Below are 19,570 nucleotides of genomic sequence, written 5' to 3'. Positions count from 1 at the left end.
AAATAAAATTTGAATCAAAGCGATATCTATAATAATTTATGAGCTAGATGAGATTATGTGAAAGTTGTTTTTCTGGCCAGTACTAAGTGTTAACTGGCCATAATATATTATTTAAGATTTTTATTATAAATATTACTTGTAAAAGACCTAGGTTAATATTTCTACTTTTTTTTATTTATATAAAAAATTAATTAAACACTAATTTAATTAGTATTATCTCAATTTATCACCATCTATTTAATGATAATATTATAAATTAATATCTTAATTATCTTTTTAAACATTCTTAAGCTTGTTCATCATTTGAAATTTCACCAAATATTGTTTTGCAAGGGCTTTTCATTTCAATATGAATATATGAATGTGCGAATTGTGGTCGCCAATCAATACATGCCCAGACAATACTCACCTCTCTATTATTATTAAGCAATATGTTTATTAAATAAAGCTTTTAAGTCTAATTTTTTGTGTGAATAATGCTAAATGTGGATAATATTAATATAAAATTTCAGTAATCTGAAATAGTAAATTTTTCACCAAACAGAAAAATGTATTTACGCCATTTTTCCAGAAAGAGGTATATTTAAAATATTTTTTTATTGGATTGCTTCAATAAATGAACTTAGGTAAGGTACATATCATAGATATTACACATTTTGACCAATTTTGAGAGAAATCGTTCCAATAGATAAAAAGTTAAAGGGCCCTGGCCAGTCTTCAAACATGGCCATTTATAGCACATTTCCCCTATTATTTTTTTTGTATTTTTTTAATTTTAAATCATTAATTGAGCACGTTTTAAATTTAAAAATCTGATTTTGCCGGAAATGCATTTCAATAGGTGTGCAATAACCCACCCTGTAAATTTCAGACAATTTTATAATGAAATTTTAAAGAAATTCCAATTTACATTAAGAATATGAAAAAGTTATGAGAAAATTACTATAAATTATGATTTCTTCAAATGTTGGTCATAAAATTGTCTGAAATATATTGGGTGGGCATTCTGCACATATTGGAACGCTTTTCCGGCAAAATCAGATCTTTAAATTTAATAAAACGAGCTCAATTAATGATTTTAAATTCAAAACCTAAGGCACATGTCGGAAAAACCTATTAAACTATAGTCTCACCAAAAAATGTAACCAAAAGTGAAATAATACGGTTATTTTATGGTAAATCTCAATTGAGTCCAGTTTAATACTGGAAATATTTGCTTGTCTAGGTGCAATTCGAGGCTTACGAATCTCAAAATCATATAATTTTGCCTCACCTCAACAATAACATAAATCTTGTAAATTCTTAATCTACTTTATCTCTTAATTTTTTAAGTTGTATAATATAATAAAAGTCGTGATTCTCATAACCTCAAATCCATTTGAAAAAAGTTGCATAAAATTGAAATAAGTCATTTATTAACACATTTCAATGCAAAATAAATCGGCTAGTTGAATCTAATAATGTATCAGCTTCAGATGCAATATCTGGTTTATGTCATTCTGATATTTCTTAAAAGGCAATCAAAATAAGTTCTACTTAGATCCAAAAATGCTGTAATGCTTAATGTCCAAGGCTTCATTTAGTTGTGCCTTCTTCTTGCAGTTTCTTTTTTTTGTAGCACAAGAAGTCTCAGAAATAATTATATTCAGCAAATTCAGTTATTTAGGATATCTGAACATTTCATACACTCTGGAAATTTTGCCTTATCATAGTTATTAGTAGAGAAAAATTAAATAGAATCTTTATCTATTAAGAATTTTAAAAAAATGTAAAAAAATCTTCTTTAAATTCGTCGGTTAAAATATTACCTTTGAACCTTTTTCTAAATTTGAGATAGAATATAATATTACCTATTTGAAATAGAATACTTTGCACTACACAATTCATGAAAGCCTTATATATTTTTTCATTTGCTACAACCGCTGGCTACGCGCCTGGAAGTTATAACTATTACATAAATTGTATATTCTCTTCCCCTTTTAAAAAATTTTTGTATGGATCAACTCAAACTTATATATGAGGAATTTATTGAAAGTTGTACGAAATATAAATCTATAAAAACAGGAGAAAAGAATGGGGGTTCTTCCCCTAGGGTTTTTTTTTCAAAGGTTTCCATACTAATTACCATTAATTATATAGTTACATATTTTTGGTAAGAAAATAACCCTTAGAGGTTAATAGTGTTGTTAAAAAGCGCTGTTCGGGTCGATTTCTAAAAATGGCCCGATTAAGATCTCAACCAAATATAAGCTTCAAAATTTGGGTAGTTACAAGCCCAAACCTTTCTGCCATCTAAGAGCTACCTAATATTATTTTGGTCATAATCTTAATGGGGACGTTTTAAACATCAAATAGGGCTTTTTAACAACACTAGAGGTTAGTATATTCGCAAATATAGTGTTTATTATAACCCCTAAATTAATACACCTACTTTATAATTATATCACTTAAAAAAATAAATTTTAGGAGAGAAGTTTCCACAATAATCCGGTTAACTCCCTGAATTTCACACCCGGCAATGAGCCCAGTTCAGTCAACAAGAAAAGTATATATAATATTTTTTAAACATTATTTATGCATAATGTGCTTATGATGATCTACTAAATAGAAAATATGAAAAAAAAATCTTAAAAAACAAAAGAGCAAAAATAGAAATATTTATCTGTGAAACACAGGGAAGGAAAGATAAAAAGGGAAGGAAAGGAGGAAAAAAAAATAAAGAAAGAAAGAAAGAAATTTCCAGATTCAGCCATCAGTAAATAATGACAGAAAAATAATAATTATAAAAGATAAAAAGAAAATTATAATAACAGCACAAAATTCTCCTATAAAAATTAATAAAATTTAGTAATAAAATAATTATGTCGTCTCTCGATAAGCAACATCGATTAAAATACATTTTCTGGTGCCATTTGATCAGGAAATATTTAGGGAGGAATTTAGAAGAAAAGCTTCAGAAATGGAATTCAACCCGGCCATTAAGACTGTTAATAGAATGAAGAAAAAGGATTATAATAGTACATCGATTTTGAAAAAGTTTCCAAACACTCGTTAAAGGTGGAGTAGCTGAGAATACTTTTCTTTTGTTTGATTGACCTATCATTTTATGGGTGGGACAATAAAGATTACTTGTCATGCTTCAATATTTGCTATCCTTTTTAGCAACATCTATCATGTGCTTCATTTTTTTATTATGAAAATTTTGATGTTGCTTATCGAGAGACGACATAATTATTTTATTATTAGATTCTAAAGTAACCAGTTCTTCTGTTGAAAATTCTCCATTCCCTTTAACATTCCAATCTTTGATAAACATCTCATCTTGTCCCCTCTTTCTTTCTCCATGTTTAAAAAATTTTCTTGCGACAATTTAGGTAACCTAAACATATACAAGTACCTTCCGCCTTCGGCTCCGTGCAAATTATGAGCTGACTCCTGAAATTGTTTAAACTCCATCTCAAATATTTGCCTTTCTCTTTCTCTCATTTCGAACAATTTCCTCATCTGATCCTCAGCCTCCTCTTAGAAAGTTTGGTTAGCGTTATCGATATCATTGTTAATATTTTATATAATCCGTACAGTGTTAACAGCTTCCAGGACAGCGATTTGCTGTTGCAGATTAAGGTTATGCCGATCCTTGTAACTTATCATAATAGCATATCCGTCCAACATTTTTTCTCTTCTCTCGTTAAGGCTTTGTTCGTTTTCCTGTAGGCAACCTTTATCTTGATCGTTTATTAATTCAAGCATGACGCTTGCTAGTGGAGATCGAATTGGGAGATCCTGAATTCGAATTTATATCTGATCTCTTGTTTTTGCCGGTGGAGATTATTTGTTTAGCGATGTGGGATACTGCTTTCGGTTGTAAATTTTCTAAACTGTTGAAGGAATCGACATATGTTTTATTGGGTACTTCGGATCTCTCATCGAAGCGTTGCTCAGTTGTCATATCAGGGGTTGGGTGTGTTAAGATAATGGTGTCAATTGATATTAGATTTTTTTATTCCATTTCAATTCCATATTTTTAAATGTATAAATTTATATCTTTTTTTAGCTCAAAAATGTATTGATTCAATTATTAGAAACAATATAAACGATTACCATACCAAAACACTTATGAGTAATAACAATATAGTGAACCAAAGTAGCGAACGACAGGAAATGATGGAAAATTCTGATATTTCCGATATAAATAATATAACAAAAAGCTGTGTGTCTTTGGACCAGGGAAGCCCATCGACTCCCATGCATCTACATCATCAACATCAGAGATTTATTCAATTCATGGAAAATACTTCTCCATCCCAAAATGATATGGTATAATAATATCTAATGCTTTTAGCTTTTTCATGACCTTTTTAGTCTAGGCAATTCGAAAACTAAATATTGTATTGGTTTTGGATTAATTAATGTCGAAATTTTAATTATGCTCTCCTTTTATTTTTACGATATTATCATTCTGATGTATATAGTATAGGTCTGCAATGGGCGGGTTTTTTGCAAAAAGTCCGCCCACTCCCACCACCTCACTTATAATTTTTTCAATAAATTTGCCCGTCCGCCCATTTATCTATAAATTTTGGTTAACCTGACAACCCGTCTAATGCTTAAAAATATTTTAATGGATGGTTTGGCTCTTAATTTATTTATCTAAATGTATTCTTAATTAAACATATATAATATGTTATTAAATAAAACTATTATTTTTAATAAATTGAAGTCTGTTCTGCTCATTTCGCCTGAAAAATATCAAAAGTTTACCACCCACGCCCGCCCATTAGTTAAAAAATTTTCTCAACCCACCCTACCTGCCCAATGTTGCAAATATTTAAAAACCCGACCATGCCCATTCAAAGTATGGGCTGGCATGGGCGGGTGGGCGAAAAACCCGCCCAATGCAGACCTCTAATATATAATATAGGGAAGAACAACGAAAGTTGACGTTTCTTTTACAATTTTAACAGCACATTTGTTAATTATGCTAGGATCTTTTCCCACTGATAGTTTAATCAATTTATTTTTTGTATTCTAAACTTTTCATTTTCATCTGTGAATTTAAAAAATAATGATATAATGATAGCTTTCCACAGTATAATTCAGTTCTAGACACATTATATTCATTTACTAAGGAATAATATTAAATAATATTTTTTTTTTACTCTACTATGAAATTAAATATCATGGAATAGTGGAAAAGGGCAGGAGAGGCTTACCAAACCTAACAAATTTTATACATAGCTTCCTTATGCATTTAAATAAAATAATGAAAAATTTTGTTATGTAATTGAATAATTCGTATTAAATATTATATAAATTTTATATTCTTGATTGGTATAAAATGTTTTTTTAAAATTTTATTGGCAAATAAAATATTTACAAATATATTATTCTCGAAATTGAGTTATAAAAAAATCCATCAGAATAGGACTTTTTAACAACACTAGAGGTTAGTGTTGTAGTTCACAATATTTTTCCCTTTTGTTTATATAAAATTAATATAAATGTCAATCATTTTTAATAATAAAACTTTGTATTTTGATATCATTTTTTATCATATAGTTTTTTGTAAAATGATTTGATTTTGATCATTAATTTTTTTATGCTTAAATTTATAAAATAATTTCTTTTTATGCTTAAAATTATAAGATTAATTTTTTTGTGTGCTTAAAATAAAAAAAAACGATTAATATCATTTGTGCTTAAATTTTCAAAAGCGAAGAATTAATTTTTCTAAGATTTTGTTTTAATCAAGTTTGATTTATAAGAGTTATCGAAGTATTATTGAGATATCTGTGTAAGCCATTGGTTTTAAGTTCTAATATTTTACGTAGGCTCTTTGATTTTTTGTAAATTCCTTCATTTTTGGGTTCTTTTGATTTATTGATTTACTGTAAGTTCTTTTTTTTATATTTTGGATTTTGGTAAGTTTTTTTCTTCTCTATTTTGTTAGTTGTTGACCGTGACCATAGGATATTAGATACCAGAATTATTTGTTATTATAAGGTAAAAGCCACATTTTTATTTTACATTTTGTATTTCTCCTTAGGACACAACGCAATCATATCATTTTTGTTGTATAAATTTTTTAGAATTTTAATTAATAAAATAGTTTGAAAAGTATTTTTTAGATTAGTTCGATTAACACCCAAGCTTTATTATATAATATGATTTTCTGTAATAAATTAATTTTAGAGTAAAGTAAATTCGTAATATGCGATGGTTGTATATTTCGATAAGTATCCTAAGCCTAGTTTTATTAATAAAGTTGCCATCCTTAAGGATATGGGTTATAAAATTTTGTATCAGAACATTAATGAATTGGATATAGGCCATCATTTAATTACATTAGGATTAATAGTAATTAAATCTTTAATTTATATTATTTTGAAATTTTTATTTGGAAAATGTACCTTGGTTGCGACCAAAGTATATGGTAATTGGAAAAGAGACACTCAGTGTCGACTGATTGTTGGAAAAAAATATCGGTCTTGGAAAGTAATTTAAATGAGGTTTTAAATGAAATCTAAAACGGCAGACCAGAAATGTTGAAATGTAATAACGATGATCATTTGGAAATGGTGGAGAGATCTGTGGTTATCCTCAGAGAACTGAAAGAAATGAAAGAGATGATTAAGATCATCTATCAAGATATACATAAATTAATTAATTTGAATAGTAATGGAGGTAAAGGCCAAATATGTGTTCCGACGGGATCAGATGGGAAAAATATTTTCTCCTGGAATAAAAAAATCTTTGAAGATTTGAAATGTACCCGCTGTGGGTATAAGGCCCACAAGGTAGAGACCTGTGTGGTCAAAGAACAAAATTTTTGTGAGGGTTTTCCGTTAAGGAAATTGATACTAGAAAATTCTAATGTTAGAAAAATTTCTGGTACCAACACGAATAAATTGGAGGTTCCACAATCGAATTATGGTAAATCCCGTTTACGTTTTAAGTGTAACAAACCGGGACATGTACCCATAAACTGTACCAAAAATTGACTATATGATTACAGGTGTAATCATATATTGGGTAGGATATCGGGAGATCGAAATAGTAATAAATTATATAACCATGCTGAAATGAGATATGATTCTCATAAAAGCCGTGGTTTTAACAGAAATTTTTTTTATCCTGATGATAAAAATAAAAATAATGAAGATTCTAATAATTTTAGATGGGGGAAATATCCTAAGGGTATTGTTAAATATTCCGATAAGAGGGATGTTAATACTTTCGAATGGGAAAGGTATCCCCGTGATATTGTTAAAAAGAATATGAATATTATTAAAGAACCGCTAAATTCCGAGTTGAATTTATGTTCAAATGTGAATTCTCGTGAAACTGATGTTTCAAATGAAATAAATATTGATCAGTCAATTAAAAAACATATGAGTTTTTAATGACTGAGCGATTAGTCGAACCTTGTCCTTGTCCGAGAGTTACTGTAAGAGTTGACTGGGACATCGACATGTTATTCGACACAGGGGCTAGCATTTCAATAATGTCTAGGAAAAATTATTATAAGTATTGGTCTGGGAGCATACTTGAAAAAGAATCTATGTGCGTCAGGCAGTTTGACAGGTCGGAAATTGTAATTTTGGGGAAAACTAAGTTGGGAGTAATTCTCCATGATACCACATTTTCCCTAGATTTATGGGTAGTGAAGAAAGATGTGGAGACTACTATATTCGCAAATATAGTGTTTATTATACCCCCCTACTTAATACACCTAATTTATAATTCTATCACTTAAAAAATAAATTTTAGGAGAGAAGTTTCCACAATAATCCGGTTAACTCCCTGAATTTCACACCAGGCAATGAGCCCAGTTCAGTCATCAAGAAAAGTATTTAATATTTTTTACACATTATTTATGCATAATGTGCTTATGATGATCGACTAAAAAGAAAATACGAAAAAACAAAAGAGCAATAATAGAAATATTTATCTGTGAAACATATAGGGAAGGAAAGATAAAAAGGGAAGGAAAGGAGGAAGAAAAAAAGAAAGAAATTTCCAGATTCAGCCATCAGTAAATAATGACAGAAAAATATTAATAATTATAAAAGATAAAAAGAAAATTATAATAACAGCACAAAATTCTCCTATAAAAATTAATAAAATTATGCAGTGGCATAGCCAGGATTGATCAATGGGGGGGGGGGGGGGGGGGTTAAAATCTTCATCGTAAATGCATCAATATTTAAGCGATTGGAGTATCTAAAAACTACTCTAGGTTTAAAATTTTTAATCCCAAACATATTAGCGATCTCCTTTACTTTCTCATTATATTTCCGAAATAAAATGATTATTGTTTTATAAAAAATTATAAATAAATTATTAAAATTTTTAAAACTATCTAATTAGTTTAAAAATATAAATTTTATTATTAAATCTATAAATATCTAATTTAACTATGTGAGAAAAAATTTACAATATATTTTTATTGTTATTTAATATACATTACATATAATTTTTAATATATGTTATTATTATTGATAATCCGTTCAGAGTTAACAGTTTCCAGGGCAGCGATTTGCTGTTGCAGATTAAGGTTATGCAGATCCGTGTAACTTATCATAGTAGCATATCCACCATCATTTTTTCTCTTCTCTCCTCTCGTTAAGGCTTTGTTCGTTTTCCTCTAGGCAACCTTTATCTTGATCGTTTATTAATTCAGCCATGGTGCTTGCTAGAGCCTCGGTTCGGTACTGTGATATAGTGGTCGAATTGGGAGATCCTGAATTCGAATTTATATCTGATTTCTTCTTTTTGCCGGTGGAGATTCTTTGTTTAGCGGTGAAGGATACTCTTTCGGTTGTAAATTTTCTAAACTGTTGAAGGAATCGATGTATGTTTTATTGGGTTCTTCGGATCTCTCATCGAAGCGTTGCTCAGTTGTCATATCAGGGGTTGGGTGATTATTGTTAAGATTATTGTGTGAATTGGTATTAGATTTTTTTTTATTCCATTTCAATTCCAAATTTTTAAATGTATAAATTTATATCTTTTTTTTAGCTCAAAAATGTATTGATTCAATTATTAGAAACAATATAAACGATTACCATACCAAAACACTTATGAGTAATAACAATATAGTGAACCAAAGTAGCGAACGACAGGAAATGTTGGAAAATTCTGATATTTCCGATATAAATAATATCACAAAAAGCTGTGTGTCTTTGGACCAGGGAAGCCCATCGACTCCCATGCATCTACAACATCAACATCAGAGATTTATTCAATTCCTGGAAAATACTTCTCCATCCCAAAATGATATGGTATAATTATATCTAATACTTTTAGCTTTTTCATGACCTTTTTAGTCTAAGCAATTCGTAAACTAAATATTGTATTGGTTTTGGATTAATTAATGTCGATTTAATTATGCTCTCCTTTTATTTTTACGATATTATCATTCTCTTGTTGTATATAGTATAGGTAGAGATCTGCAAAGTTAGGCCCGGCCCAAGTCGGGTCTAATTTTATTTAAAATAAATGGGTCCGGGCCGGGTTGGGTCGGACCTTGGAAATTTTTTAAATATATCTAAATTATCAATTTTATAATTTGATTTTTGTAACTATACGACATATAACATATGTCTTTTATTTTGGGTAATTATAAAAATTAATTTCTATATTTAAATAAATTCGGGCCGGGCCGGGATTATGATTATTTTTAAAAAAAATTTCGGGTTAGGGCCGGGCCTGCAAACATTTATAAAAAAATTTCGTGCTTGGCCGGTCCGGGCGAAAAATTAGGCCCGATGCAGATCACTAAGTATACGTCTGCAATGGGAGGGTTTTTAGCAAAGTCCGCCCACTCGTTGTTTAGAAATTTATCTAACCCGCCCACCAGCTCACTTATAATTTTTTCACAAATTTTGCCCGCCAGCCCATTTTTCTATAAATTTTGGTTAACCTGCCCACCCGTCTAATGCTTAAAAATTATTTTAATGGCTGGTTTGGCTCTTTATTTATTTATTTAAATGTATTTTTAATTAAACATATACAATATGTTATGAAATAAAACTTTAATAAATTGAAGTCTGTTCTGCTCATTTCGCCTGAAAAATATCAAAAGTTTACCGCCCACGCTCGCCCATTAGTTAAAAAATTTTCTCAACCCACCCGCCACCTGCCCAATGATACAAATATTTAAAAAACCCGACCATGCCCATACAAAGTATGGGCGGGTGGGCGAAAAACCTGCCCAATGCAGACCTCTAATATAATATAGGGAAGAATAATGAAAGTTGACTTTCTTTTACAATTTTAACAGCACATTTGTTAATTATGCTGGGATCTTTTTCCACTGATGGTTTAATCAATTTGTTTGTATTCTAAACATTTCATTTTCATCTGTGAATTTAAAAAATAATGATATAATGATAGCTTTTCACCGTATAATTCAGTTCTAGACACATTATATTCATTTACTAAGGAATAATATTAAATTATATTTTTTTTTACTCTACTATGAAATTAAATATCATGGAATAGTTGAAAAGGGAAGGAGAGGCTTACCAACCTAACAAGCTTCCTTATGCATTTAAATAAAATTATGAAAAATTTTGTTATGTAATTGAATAAGTAATTCGATTATATAAATTTTATATTCTGGTTTGATATAAAATGTTTTTTAAAATTTTATTGGCAAATAAAGTATTTACATATATATTATTCTCGAAATTGAGTTATAAAAAAATCCATCAGAATAGGGCTTTTTAACAACACTAGAGGTTAGTATATTCGCAAATATAGTGTTTATTATAACCCCCTACTTAATAAACCTAATTTATAATTCTATCACTTAAAAAATAAATTTTTAGGAGAGAAGTTTCCACAATAATCCGGTTAACTCCCTGAATTTCACACCCGGCAATGAGCCCAGTTCAGTCATCAAGAAAAGTATTTAATATTTTTTACACATTATTTATGCATAATGTGCTTATGATGATCGACTAAAAAGAAAATATGAAAAAAAAAATCTTCAAAAACAAAAGAGCAATAATAGAAATATTTATCTGTGAAACACAGGGAAGGAAAGATAAAAAAGATAAAAAGGGAAGGAAAGAAAGAAAGAAAGGAAGAAAGAAATTTCCAGATTCAGCCATCAGTAAATAATGACAGAAAAATATTAATAATTATAAAAGATAAAAAGAAATTTATAATAACAGCACAAAATTCTCCTATAAAAATTAATAAAATTAGGTTATGTTTTTTTTATATAAGTATAAAATAAAAAGGAATTATATTTTCCTCATAAAATATAAAACAATAAAAAAAGACAATTTTATTTGAAAAAACGAGATTTTTTTTTATCATTCTTTATCATTCATTCACGCAAAACACTTTAATAAAAAAATATGATATTAATCACAAAATTTATAGAAACACAAGTCTTGCAAATTCATAATTTTTATTGTTAATATTGTAATGTTTTCCAAATATGGGACAAATAAGATATTTATTTCTCTTTGTAGAAAGAAAATAAAGCTATTTGTATATCTTATATACATTTTAAGATAATTAAAAGGAAAAAGTACAATATAATAGTTTAAGTATATAATGTAATGTAATGTAATCAACGTAAAATAATTCATGGTTTGTTTTCTGCTCTTACATATTTTTTAATGCTGTAAATTTCTGGTCGCGCGGGAAACGTTTTATAAGTGATTTCTATAAGTAGAGGAGGCCAGCCTACCAAATCAAAATTAGCAACCCAAATATAAATTATAAAAATAAAAGGAAATCTAAATTAGCTCGAGGGATCATACGATCTATAACATTATTTACTATAGTCGATTAGAAAGAGCAGGAAAATCGGATAGAACTAATTTGTCAGGGGCTGGATGATTCCAGCTTGTTAAATAGGGTAAACTCCTACCGATTTTCCTATGAATTTCTTCTAAATTTAAAAAAGGATTATATATGAATGGTTTACATTAATTTAAATATTAATTATTCAAATCAAATAATTTTTTCTAAACATTTTGTAATATTAAATGTTATTAATAAAATTAATTTATTAGTCTCATCGGCTAGTATAAGACCGAAGATAGAAAACAAAGATCTAATCATATCTCCAAACATTGTATCACCAAGCGATATATTCTGTTCAGTGCCGGGAAGATTATCTTTATTAAGCTCAACGTCAAAGTACAAGGTTACGGTGGGAGAGGTACAAAGAAGGTTGTCACCTCCTGAATGTTTGAATGCTTCTTTGCTAGGAGGAGTGCTTCGAAGGTAAATAAAATTAGAAGTTCTAATTAATTTTAATAACATTTACTTTTTATTAACAAATTAATTATTTATTTGAAAAATGAATGCAGCACTTGGTTGGTAAGATCATATTTATTATTAATATTGTGGAGCATCTCATATTTTTGTTGAAAAAAAAAATATTTTATTTTGTTATAGGGCTAAATCTAAAAACGGTGGTAAAACTTTGAGAGACAAGTTGGAAAAAATAGGACTTAATTTACCAGCTGGAAGGAGGAAAGCTGCAAATGTTACACTTCTAACATCGTTAGTCGAAGGTAAAATACTGAAATCAGATTTAAATTTGCCGTTGATTTTTTTTTTCGAAACATTCTAAAGTTCGTTCATAAAAATCCATCAACTCACTCTTATTATACTATAGAAGCCGGCATTAAAAATTTCAATTATTGTAAAATTAACTATCCCAAATTTTAATAATTAAACTTCGAAATCGTAGTTTCCTACCCATTTGTTATATAAATATATCAGAATTACAAAGATTTTAATTTTGAGATTAGCCTATCATTACCCCTTTGAAAAAAAAGTAACATCTCGTTAAAATAAAACAAAAAAAAACACAAAAATTATTATAAAATTATGCTCAAAAGCTGCTCGAGCCTCCTAATATTTAAAGAGCCCACTGAAAATTTAACATTACCTTTAAAAAAGGTCATTAAATCTTTTTTAGTGGCGCCACTGCTCTACCCAACCCCCTTCTGGCGAGTGGAAACATATTTGGCCGACTTCTAATATTAATGTCATGTGTCCATAAATCAAAATATAAAATACTCAAAAAATTTAAATAGCAATTTGTTGGAGCTAGTTAATTGTCTATCAAAATATTTACTACTTGTACTAAAAATAGCTTATAAATAAATGCCTAAATAAAACGCTAATAGGCGCCACGCCTAACTCTACCTCAGCTTTTATAATTTAATTGAAAGTTATCAATATTTTTGTATAAGATAACATTGAATTGTTTTTCTTTTACAAAAAAAATTTTAAAGTTACTTTAGAGGTGTTTAAATTTAAATTTGCAAAAAAAATTATCTTATTAAATTCATTTTTGGTTTAAATTTCAAATCTCAAAAAGTATATTTGTTTTAAAATTATTTGATAAAAATCCGGAAATAACCCTATTCCTGGCCAGTATATAAATGTTGAAATATTGTCTCATATATTTAAACATGCCAAACGCTCTGGCTCTTGTATAGGAAATTCCGTGATATTAAATGTAGGAAGGTTTTAAAGCTGAATATGCTTTAATATTAATTTATCGAATTCCCCATGGTGCCATTATAGCAGAATTACCTTCATTTAATACAACAGAAAACTCTGTTATAAGGAGCCAGCGCAAGTATTTTCCGTGTTAAATATACACGAATATTTTAATTTTTAATCAAAACAAATATAAAATTTATTTTATATTATTCTACAACAAATATAAAATATTAATTTAATCTTTTCGAAATTATTAAAATAGAAATGCAAGAAACTGAATAATTATAATATTTTTAATCGTCTTTTGTATAGTCAAAAAAAAAGTCGGAATTAAAACATAAATTATATTTTGGCACAAAGTTACAAAAAAGTTTAAAATTTTAAGATTTATTTAATTCATGATATAGTTTTGTCAAACGTAATTTCTTTTAAACCTATATCCCGAACTATAATTATAGTCTGGGATTCAGGATGATCTTGGGATTAGAAGATTATATAATATACGATGAGATTGATATATTAAAAAAAAAGAATAAGAGAAAACTTAAAGAATGACAAAAAGATCAATTTTATTTTTGTTTTTTTAAATTGTCAATTCGAATTTAACTATTTTTAGGCGAAGCCGTTCATTTAGCCAGAGATTTTGGGTATGCTTGTGAAACGGAGTTTCCTTCTAAACAAGTGGCTGAATATATATGCCGTCAACATGACCCATCAGAATACTCGACATATAAGAATATGGTTCTAGCAACTAAGTAAAAAAAATGATATATTAAACAAGTCATATTTAATACAAATGAAAATTTACATGAAAATAATGGTAAAAATTTTTTAATAAAGTCTGAGAAATTACAACTACAATTTAATGATATTTAAAATTATATCAATTAAGACAAGTTACTAAAGAACTTCTTGATCTCCTCAATAAAGACAGATCCCCCCTAGGTAACTCAAGGCCTCAACAAATCCTAGAACCCAACATCCAAAAAAATCTCACACATTTCAGCCTAATCACCCATGGTTTTGGTTCACCGGCTCTTTCGGCTTCCATTCAATCTATACACAATGTGTTGAATGAAATGCTAAAAGCCATGGAAAAGGCCTCCATGTCCTCTCAAAATTCTGGGTACGGATTAGTCACAGCCCAAAACGGTTCTCAAAACAATGTGTGGAATCCTCCTGACAATTCTCAATATTCAAATAACAATCACATGCTAGATAATAGCGAAAATCCCTTAGGGGGAAGTCAAGGACTAACTCATTACGCTTTAAATCAACATCACGGAATTGTTACCCATAAACGCGGCCCTCATGGCAACTCAAAAAATGCGGGGACTGGTATAAATCCCAACAAATCTCTTAGAAATTCCGTTATAAACAATCACAACGCCAAAAAAGTGAAAAGTAGCCATAGCAACCATACGTCTGATATGTCGATGTCCGACAAAAAAGATTTATATGAACAAAAGCTAAGTCAAGAAAAGATGATGATGGATATAAGAAATTTCACCGAGAATATTCCTTTGGAGCAACAGCATCAAGCCAGAGAAATGATCTTGAACGCTAATTATGGCATATTGATGAACAATCAGGACGATTACGGTACCAAGGATACAGAAATAAATGTTCCTATCGATAATGAAAACCAGCAAAGGTTGTTGGGTATCAACAATTTAATGGATGAGACCAAGAGGCGTCACCAGGCCTATTTTTTTGACGACAATTCCCAGCACAACTCTGTCTACAATCAGTCATTAACGACTAGCCAAGATCACCCCAAGAAAGCTTACCTGCAGCAAACATATACGCCGGATGCTTCATATAGCGAAAATGGGGACCCCACTCCCGACCAATTTGACGAACGGCGGTATATGATAATCACATCAGAATCGATCAACAGAGTTGAAATCAGCGAGGAAGACAACGATTCTTCCAAAAAACCTTCAAATGTTAATCATAATTTAAGGCAAGATAACGATGTTGAAGATTATGGCATGTTAGATGTACGTTATAACGAAAATCAATTGTTGGATAGCAAGACTGATTCATTCAACCTTCGTGGATCTATGGGTTCATCTCCAGAATCAGAACCCATAAAGGAAGTAGGTCTTGTTGATGAGGAATTAACCTTCTCTTCGTCGAAACATCCATTGGGATTCAAGAAATCCAAATACATGGATGATTTAAACGATAAATCATCTGACATTTCTAATGTGGAAGGAATGGAATCCACCATAAACTGTATGATAATCAAGAAGGGGATCAAAGAATTATCTTATAGTCGCCAGTCTTCTCCAGACAATGTAACCGATAATGTAAATGTAGTTCAGGAAGAATGAATCTTCCTTTTTCTTCCACCATATATAAATTTAAGAGAAACAAACCTTTTACTCAAAATTCCTCTAAATAAAATTATGCAATTTTAGATAAAATAACGATATTTTTTCAATGTCATAACGTTTTTGCAATAATGATATTTTACTTTAGCCTGATTAACCGACATTTATCTTTAGTTTTGAAATCATATAACGATTCTTTATTATTGATATATATGTTCCTATTTATTTCATACATTATATATTTCTTTTAGGAAAATTTATACAATATTATATTATATACGTAATTATATGTTTAAAATTTATTAATAAGGAAAATTAATAATTTTTTATTTTCTCCATGGAGGGCTATCAATCTCATTTTTATAAAAAAAGATCTTATTTCTTTATATATTATATTTAATATTAAAAAAAACTTTGAAATTTATTTAGAAATTTTAACCGCGAGATACATTCACTATTTTATTTTAAGATAATGTTGAACATTCTACATCCTCGTAATCATTCCCGTTTCTTTAAAATCTTAAAAGATTTATTAATAAATCATGTATAAACTATAAAATTAATATTTTTTGGTGCTGTTTATTTTACAGAATCTTCATTATAATTCCTACTTATTATATTGTATCATTTATTTTTTTACAATACAAATATAATATACTTATTTCAAATTTCGATTAAATAAATGAAATCATATATTTAGTCCATTACTATATTTCAATAAAAAAAATTGTATATAAATGATCATTTTTATTTAGTAAATAATTTTAATTAATAAGGTGATAATTTTTTTTTTTTGAAAAATTAGATCATAATTTTCTATGTTAATATGAAGAGGAAAAAATTTTATAAATTTTTATTTTTGCCGATTATAACTCGATCATCTTTGTAAAACTTGAACTTAGAATAAATAAGTAACTGGAAGCTTATCCCGAGAAAATCAAATTTAATTGGTGATTCTAATAAGAGTTGAAATTCTATTCCCACTAAGATGGAATTAAAAATCTGATATGTCTATGGATAAACAAGGTCGTAAGGGGGGAGAGTAGCTAATCCCCTTGTTCTAGTCCCCAGTAATTTTCGCAATTTTTTAAAAATTTAGGGAGAAAGAAGAGTTTGACCGAAAGGCCTTCAGAGAATTATCGGAAAATTACTCAAGATTTTAACGTATTTTAAAAGTCTCTGACCTTCTAGAGGCTATGGGCTGTTATTAGCACCTGCACCCATAATTTCAGAGTTTATAACAAGCTCATTATAATTGAAACTATTATGAACATATTATCTTGGAAGTAAAAATACCTCATATGCACTATATAAATTAATTATTCTGATTCCATCTATATCAAAACCCTTATATACCAACATGCCAAATATCTCAATCCAATGTTTTTGCCTTAGACAAACTTCTCAGGTATTAAACCACCTTCTCGTCATTAGCATGAAAGGAATCTGCCCAACCTGTCACAAACTTATTAATATTAAAAAAAGATGACCATCTATACAAACATGGCCCTCCAGCTCTCCCTTGCTCAGGTTCTAATACACTTTGCACAAAACTAATTGAACCCCCAATCAATACCAAACACAAACAAGTATATAACAAATCACTAGAAGAATTTATCAACACATCTCATCTAGTGTTAATTACCAAATCAATGACCATCTTACTATATTATTTGATAATATTAATATAGATTTGTCAAATTTAAATCATTGGAATAATCTCTTCACATTCCCTTTCAAATGCCTCTCAATCACAAAAGATAACAAATCTACCTCAATACCTAACCTAATATAAGACAGACTCAAAATATTGGAAAATTTAACACTATTAGAATACGTTAAAAATCTCAATAATTCTAATGAAAGTTTCAATAATACCTGCAACAAAATTTCCAAAAAAATAAATGAAGGTGACATATGTGGTGAATCTCTTCACAAACAAAACTCGCTCCATCTAACGACTAGACCCTTAACAACCTAAAATCCCTTCATCCTCGTGCCTCTTATATTGGCTTACCAAACCCACCACTCAATATTCCCCCATTCATTATTACAAACCAAGATATTCGCGATACAATAAGTGAATTTAATAAATTTTCAGCAGCAGGCCCGGATGGCTATAGACCTTCTTACTTCCAAACATTTTTAAAATCTCATAATTCCAATAATTTTTTTAACTCACTTACCACCTTCCTTAATAATATAACAAATAAAGATACGACATTAGCTCATCAAAATATATTGCTAACTTGATAGCTTTTGAAAAACCTATTGGCGTCATCCGCCCAATGGTAATCGGTTAATTTTTCAGACGCCTGATAGCTAAAATTATAACAAAAAAAATAAAATTTGATACTCATTCCCTGTTTGGCAAATACCAATTAGGATGCGGAACAAAAGGAGGCGTAGATATAGACTCTCACGGCCTACGAATCTACCTCCAACATCCACCAACAAACTCCGTTTTATGTAAAATCGATTTTAATAATGCTTTCAATACAATATAACGTTCCTCGGCACTCAAATCCTTTTTCGATAATTTCCCTTAATACTCGCGCTTCATAGACATCTGGGTCACCATCTTGCAAACTTTATTATGAATCCTAAAAGACTTGTGGACGTCAATAATTTAATTTGCAAATACAACGTATGTCTGGCATTCAATTATCCTTTTGAGGGCTAATCCTACAGATCTTCTTTTTAAAGTCCTAGGGCCTAGCTAGCCAATGGCCTGTGATTCCCGAATACGCTCTAAAAATATTTAATCAGATCAATTTATAAATATAAATAAGTGTTTACCTTCTGTTATGTGTCCAACTATCAGCCGTGGTACATATCTGAAATATCTCTGATAATTCTACTATTAAAGCATCTTTCATCACTTTAAACTTATCTGCTATTTTATTCACAAGTGTCTGGCGACATAAAATAGTTGTACCAGGTGATAAAGTTTTAATCATCATAGTAAATGATGGATTATCACAAAGACATTGGCTGAACTGTATCAATTATAAAATCAACAATAACTTTATCAGTTAATTTCTGAGAAATATTGGCATTTGAATTAATTTGGTCTGAATTGAATTAGTCTTTTTGGATGTAGATTCACCTATACCAAGGTTATTTATATGTTTTTCCATTTCCTTAAAACTATTAGCATGAACAGTCTTATAAAATAAATATTATCATTTTATGTAAAAATGATAATTTACCTTTAGGTGTTTCTTGAGGTTATAGCTACTGGATTGATTTGAGGAAATATTTTTTTTACATTTTAAACATAAATTCGAAGTCACTTTTTGTTTTACTTGGAAAATTTTTGAAATCTAGGGAATGGGAAAGTATTGCTATGAATATCATTTTCTTCCCTGGTATCTTCCATTTCATTAATATCAATGTCTGACTCTGAATCACTTTCAACGATTTGGATATCCATATGCGATGTCATTTTAAATTATTAACAGGTGATTTAAGTTTATAAAACAAATTGAAAATATATTTCAATTTCAAAATTAAATAATAAATCATAAAAATTATAATTAATTATGGTACTATATTTAAATTTTCGTGCTTATGCTTACATTCATTATCTACTTTTAAAAAAGTAGCGCGTTAAATAATTACAAAAAAAGTAGCCGCTATTAGCTATAGCTACCAAAAAAGATAGAGCGCTACGTAGCGCGCTACTTTAACAACTCTGAACTTGTGTTATATAATTATGTTAGTTTAAAAAAAAATTAATA

General features: G+C 29.1%; 1 protein-coding gene across 3 annotated transcripts in view; it reads left to right on the top strand.

Moving 5' to 3' along the window:
- Nucleotides 1-16,432, top strand: part of LOC135922663 (uncharacterized) — a 52,369-nt gene extending 35,937 nt beyond the window's left edge. For 2 of the 3 annotated variants that reach the window (XM_065457093.1, XM_065457094.1), the window contains exons 4-12: nucleotides 2,467-2,545; nucleotides 4,055-4,317; nucleotides 7,771-7,849; nucleotides 9,022-9,284; nucleotides 10,836-10,914; nucleotides 12,039-12,252; nucleotides 12,427-12,545; nucleotides 14,105-14,243; nucleotides 14,381-16,428. In XM_065457093.1, the coding sequence (XP_065313165.1) occupies nucleotides 2,467-2,545; nucleotides 4,055-4,317; nucleotides 7,771-7,849; nucleotides 9,022-9,284; nucleotides 10,836-10,914; nucleotides 12,039-12,252; nucleotides 12,427-12,545; nucleotides 14,105-14,243; nucleotides 14,381-15,827 (2,682 nt within the window). In that variant the 3' untranslated portion in view covers nucleotides 15,828-16,428. Of the gene's footprint in view, nucleotides 1-2,466; nucleotides 2,546-4,054; nucleotides 4,318-7,770; nucleotides 7,850-9,021; nucleotides 9,285-10,835; nucleotides 10,915-12,038; nucleotides 12,253-12,426; nucleotides 12,546-14,104; nucleotides 14,244-14,380 lie in introns of all 3 variants that reach the window. The other variant, XM_065457092.1, reaches the window with a different exon arrangement.
- Nucleotides 16,433-19,570: the final 3,138 nt, after the last annotated feature.

Source organism: Gordionus sp. m RMFG-2023, chromosome 1 (assembly GCF_954871325.1).
Source record: "Gordionus sp. m RMFG-2023 chromosome 1, tfGorSpeb1-WG-v2, whole genome shotgun sequence".
Taxonomy (NCBI): domain Eukaryota; kingdom Metazoa; phylum Nematomorpha; class Gordioida; order Chordodea; family Parachordodidae; genus Gordionus; species Gordionus sp. m RMFG-2023.
Note: the sequence above shows the minus strand (reverse complement) of the source record. Positions and strands in the feature narration are given on the sequence as shown.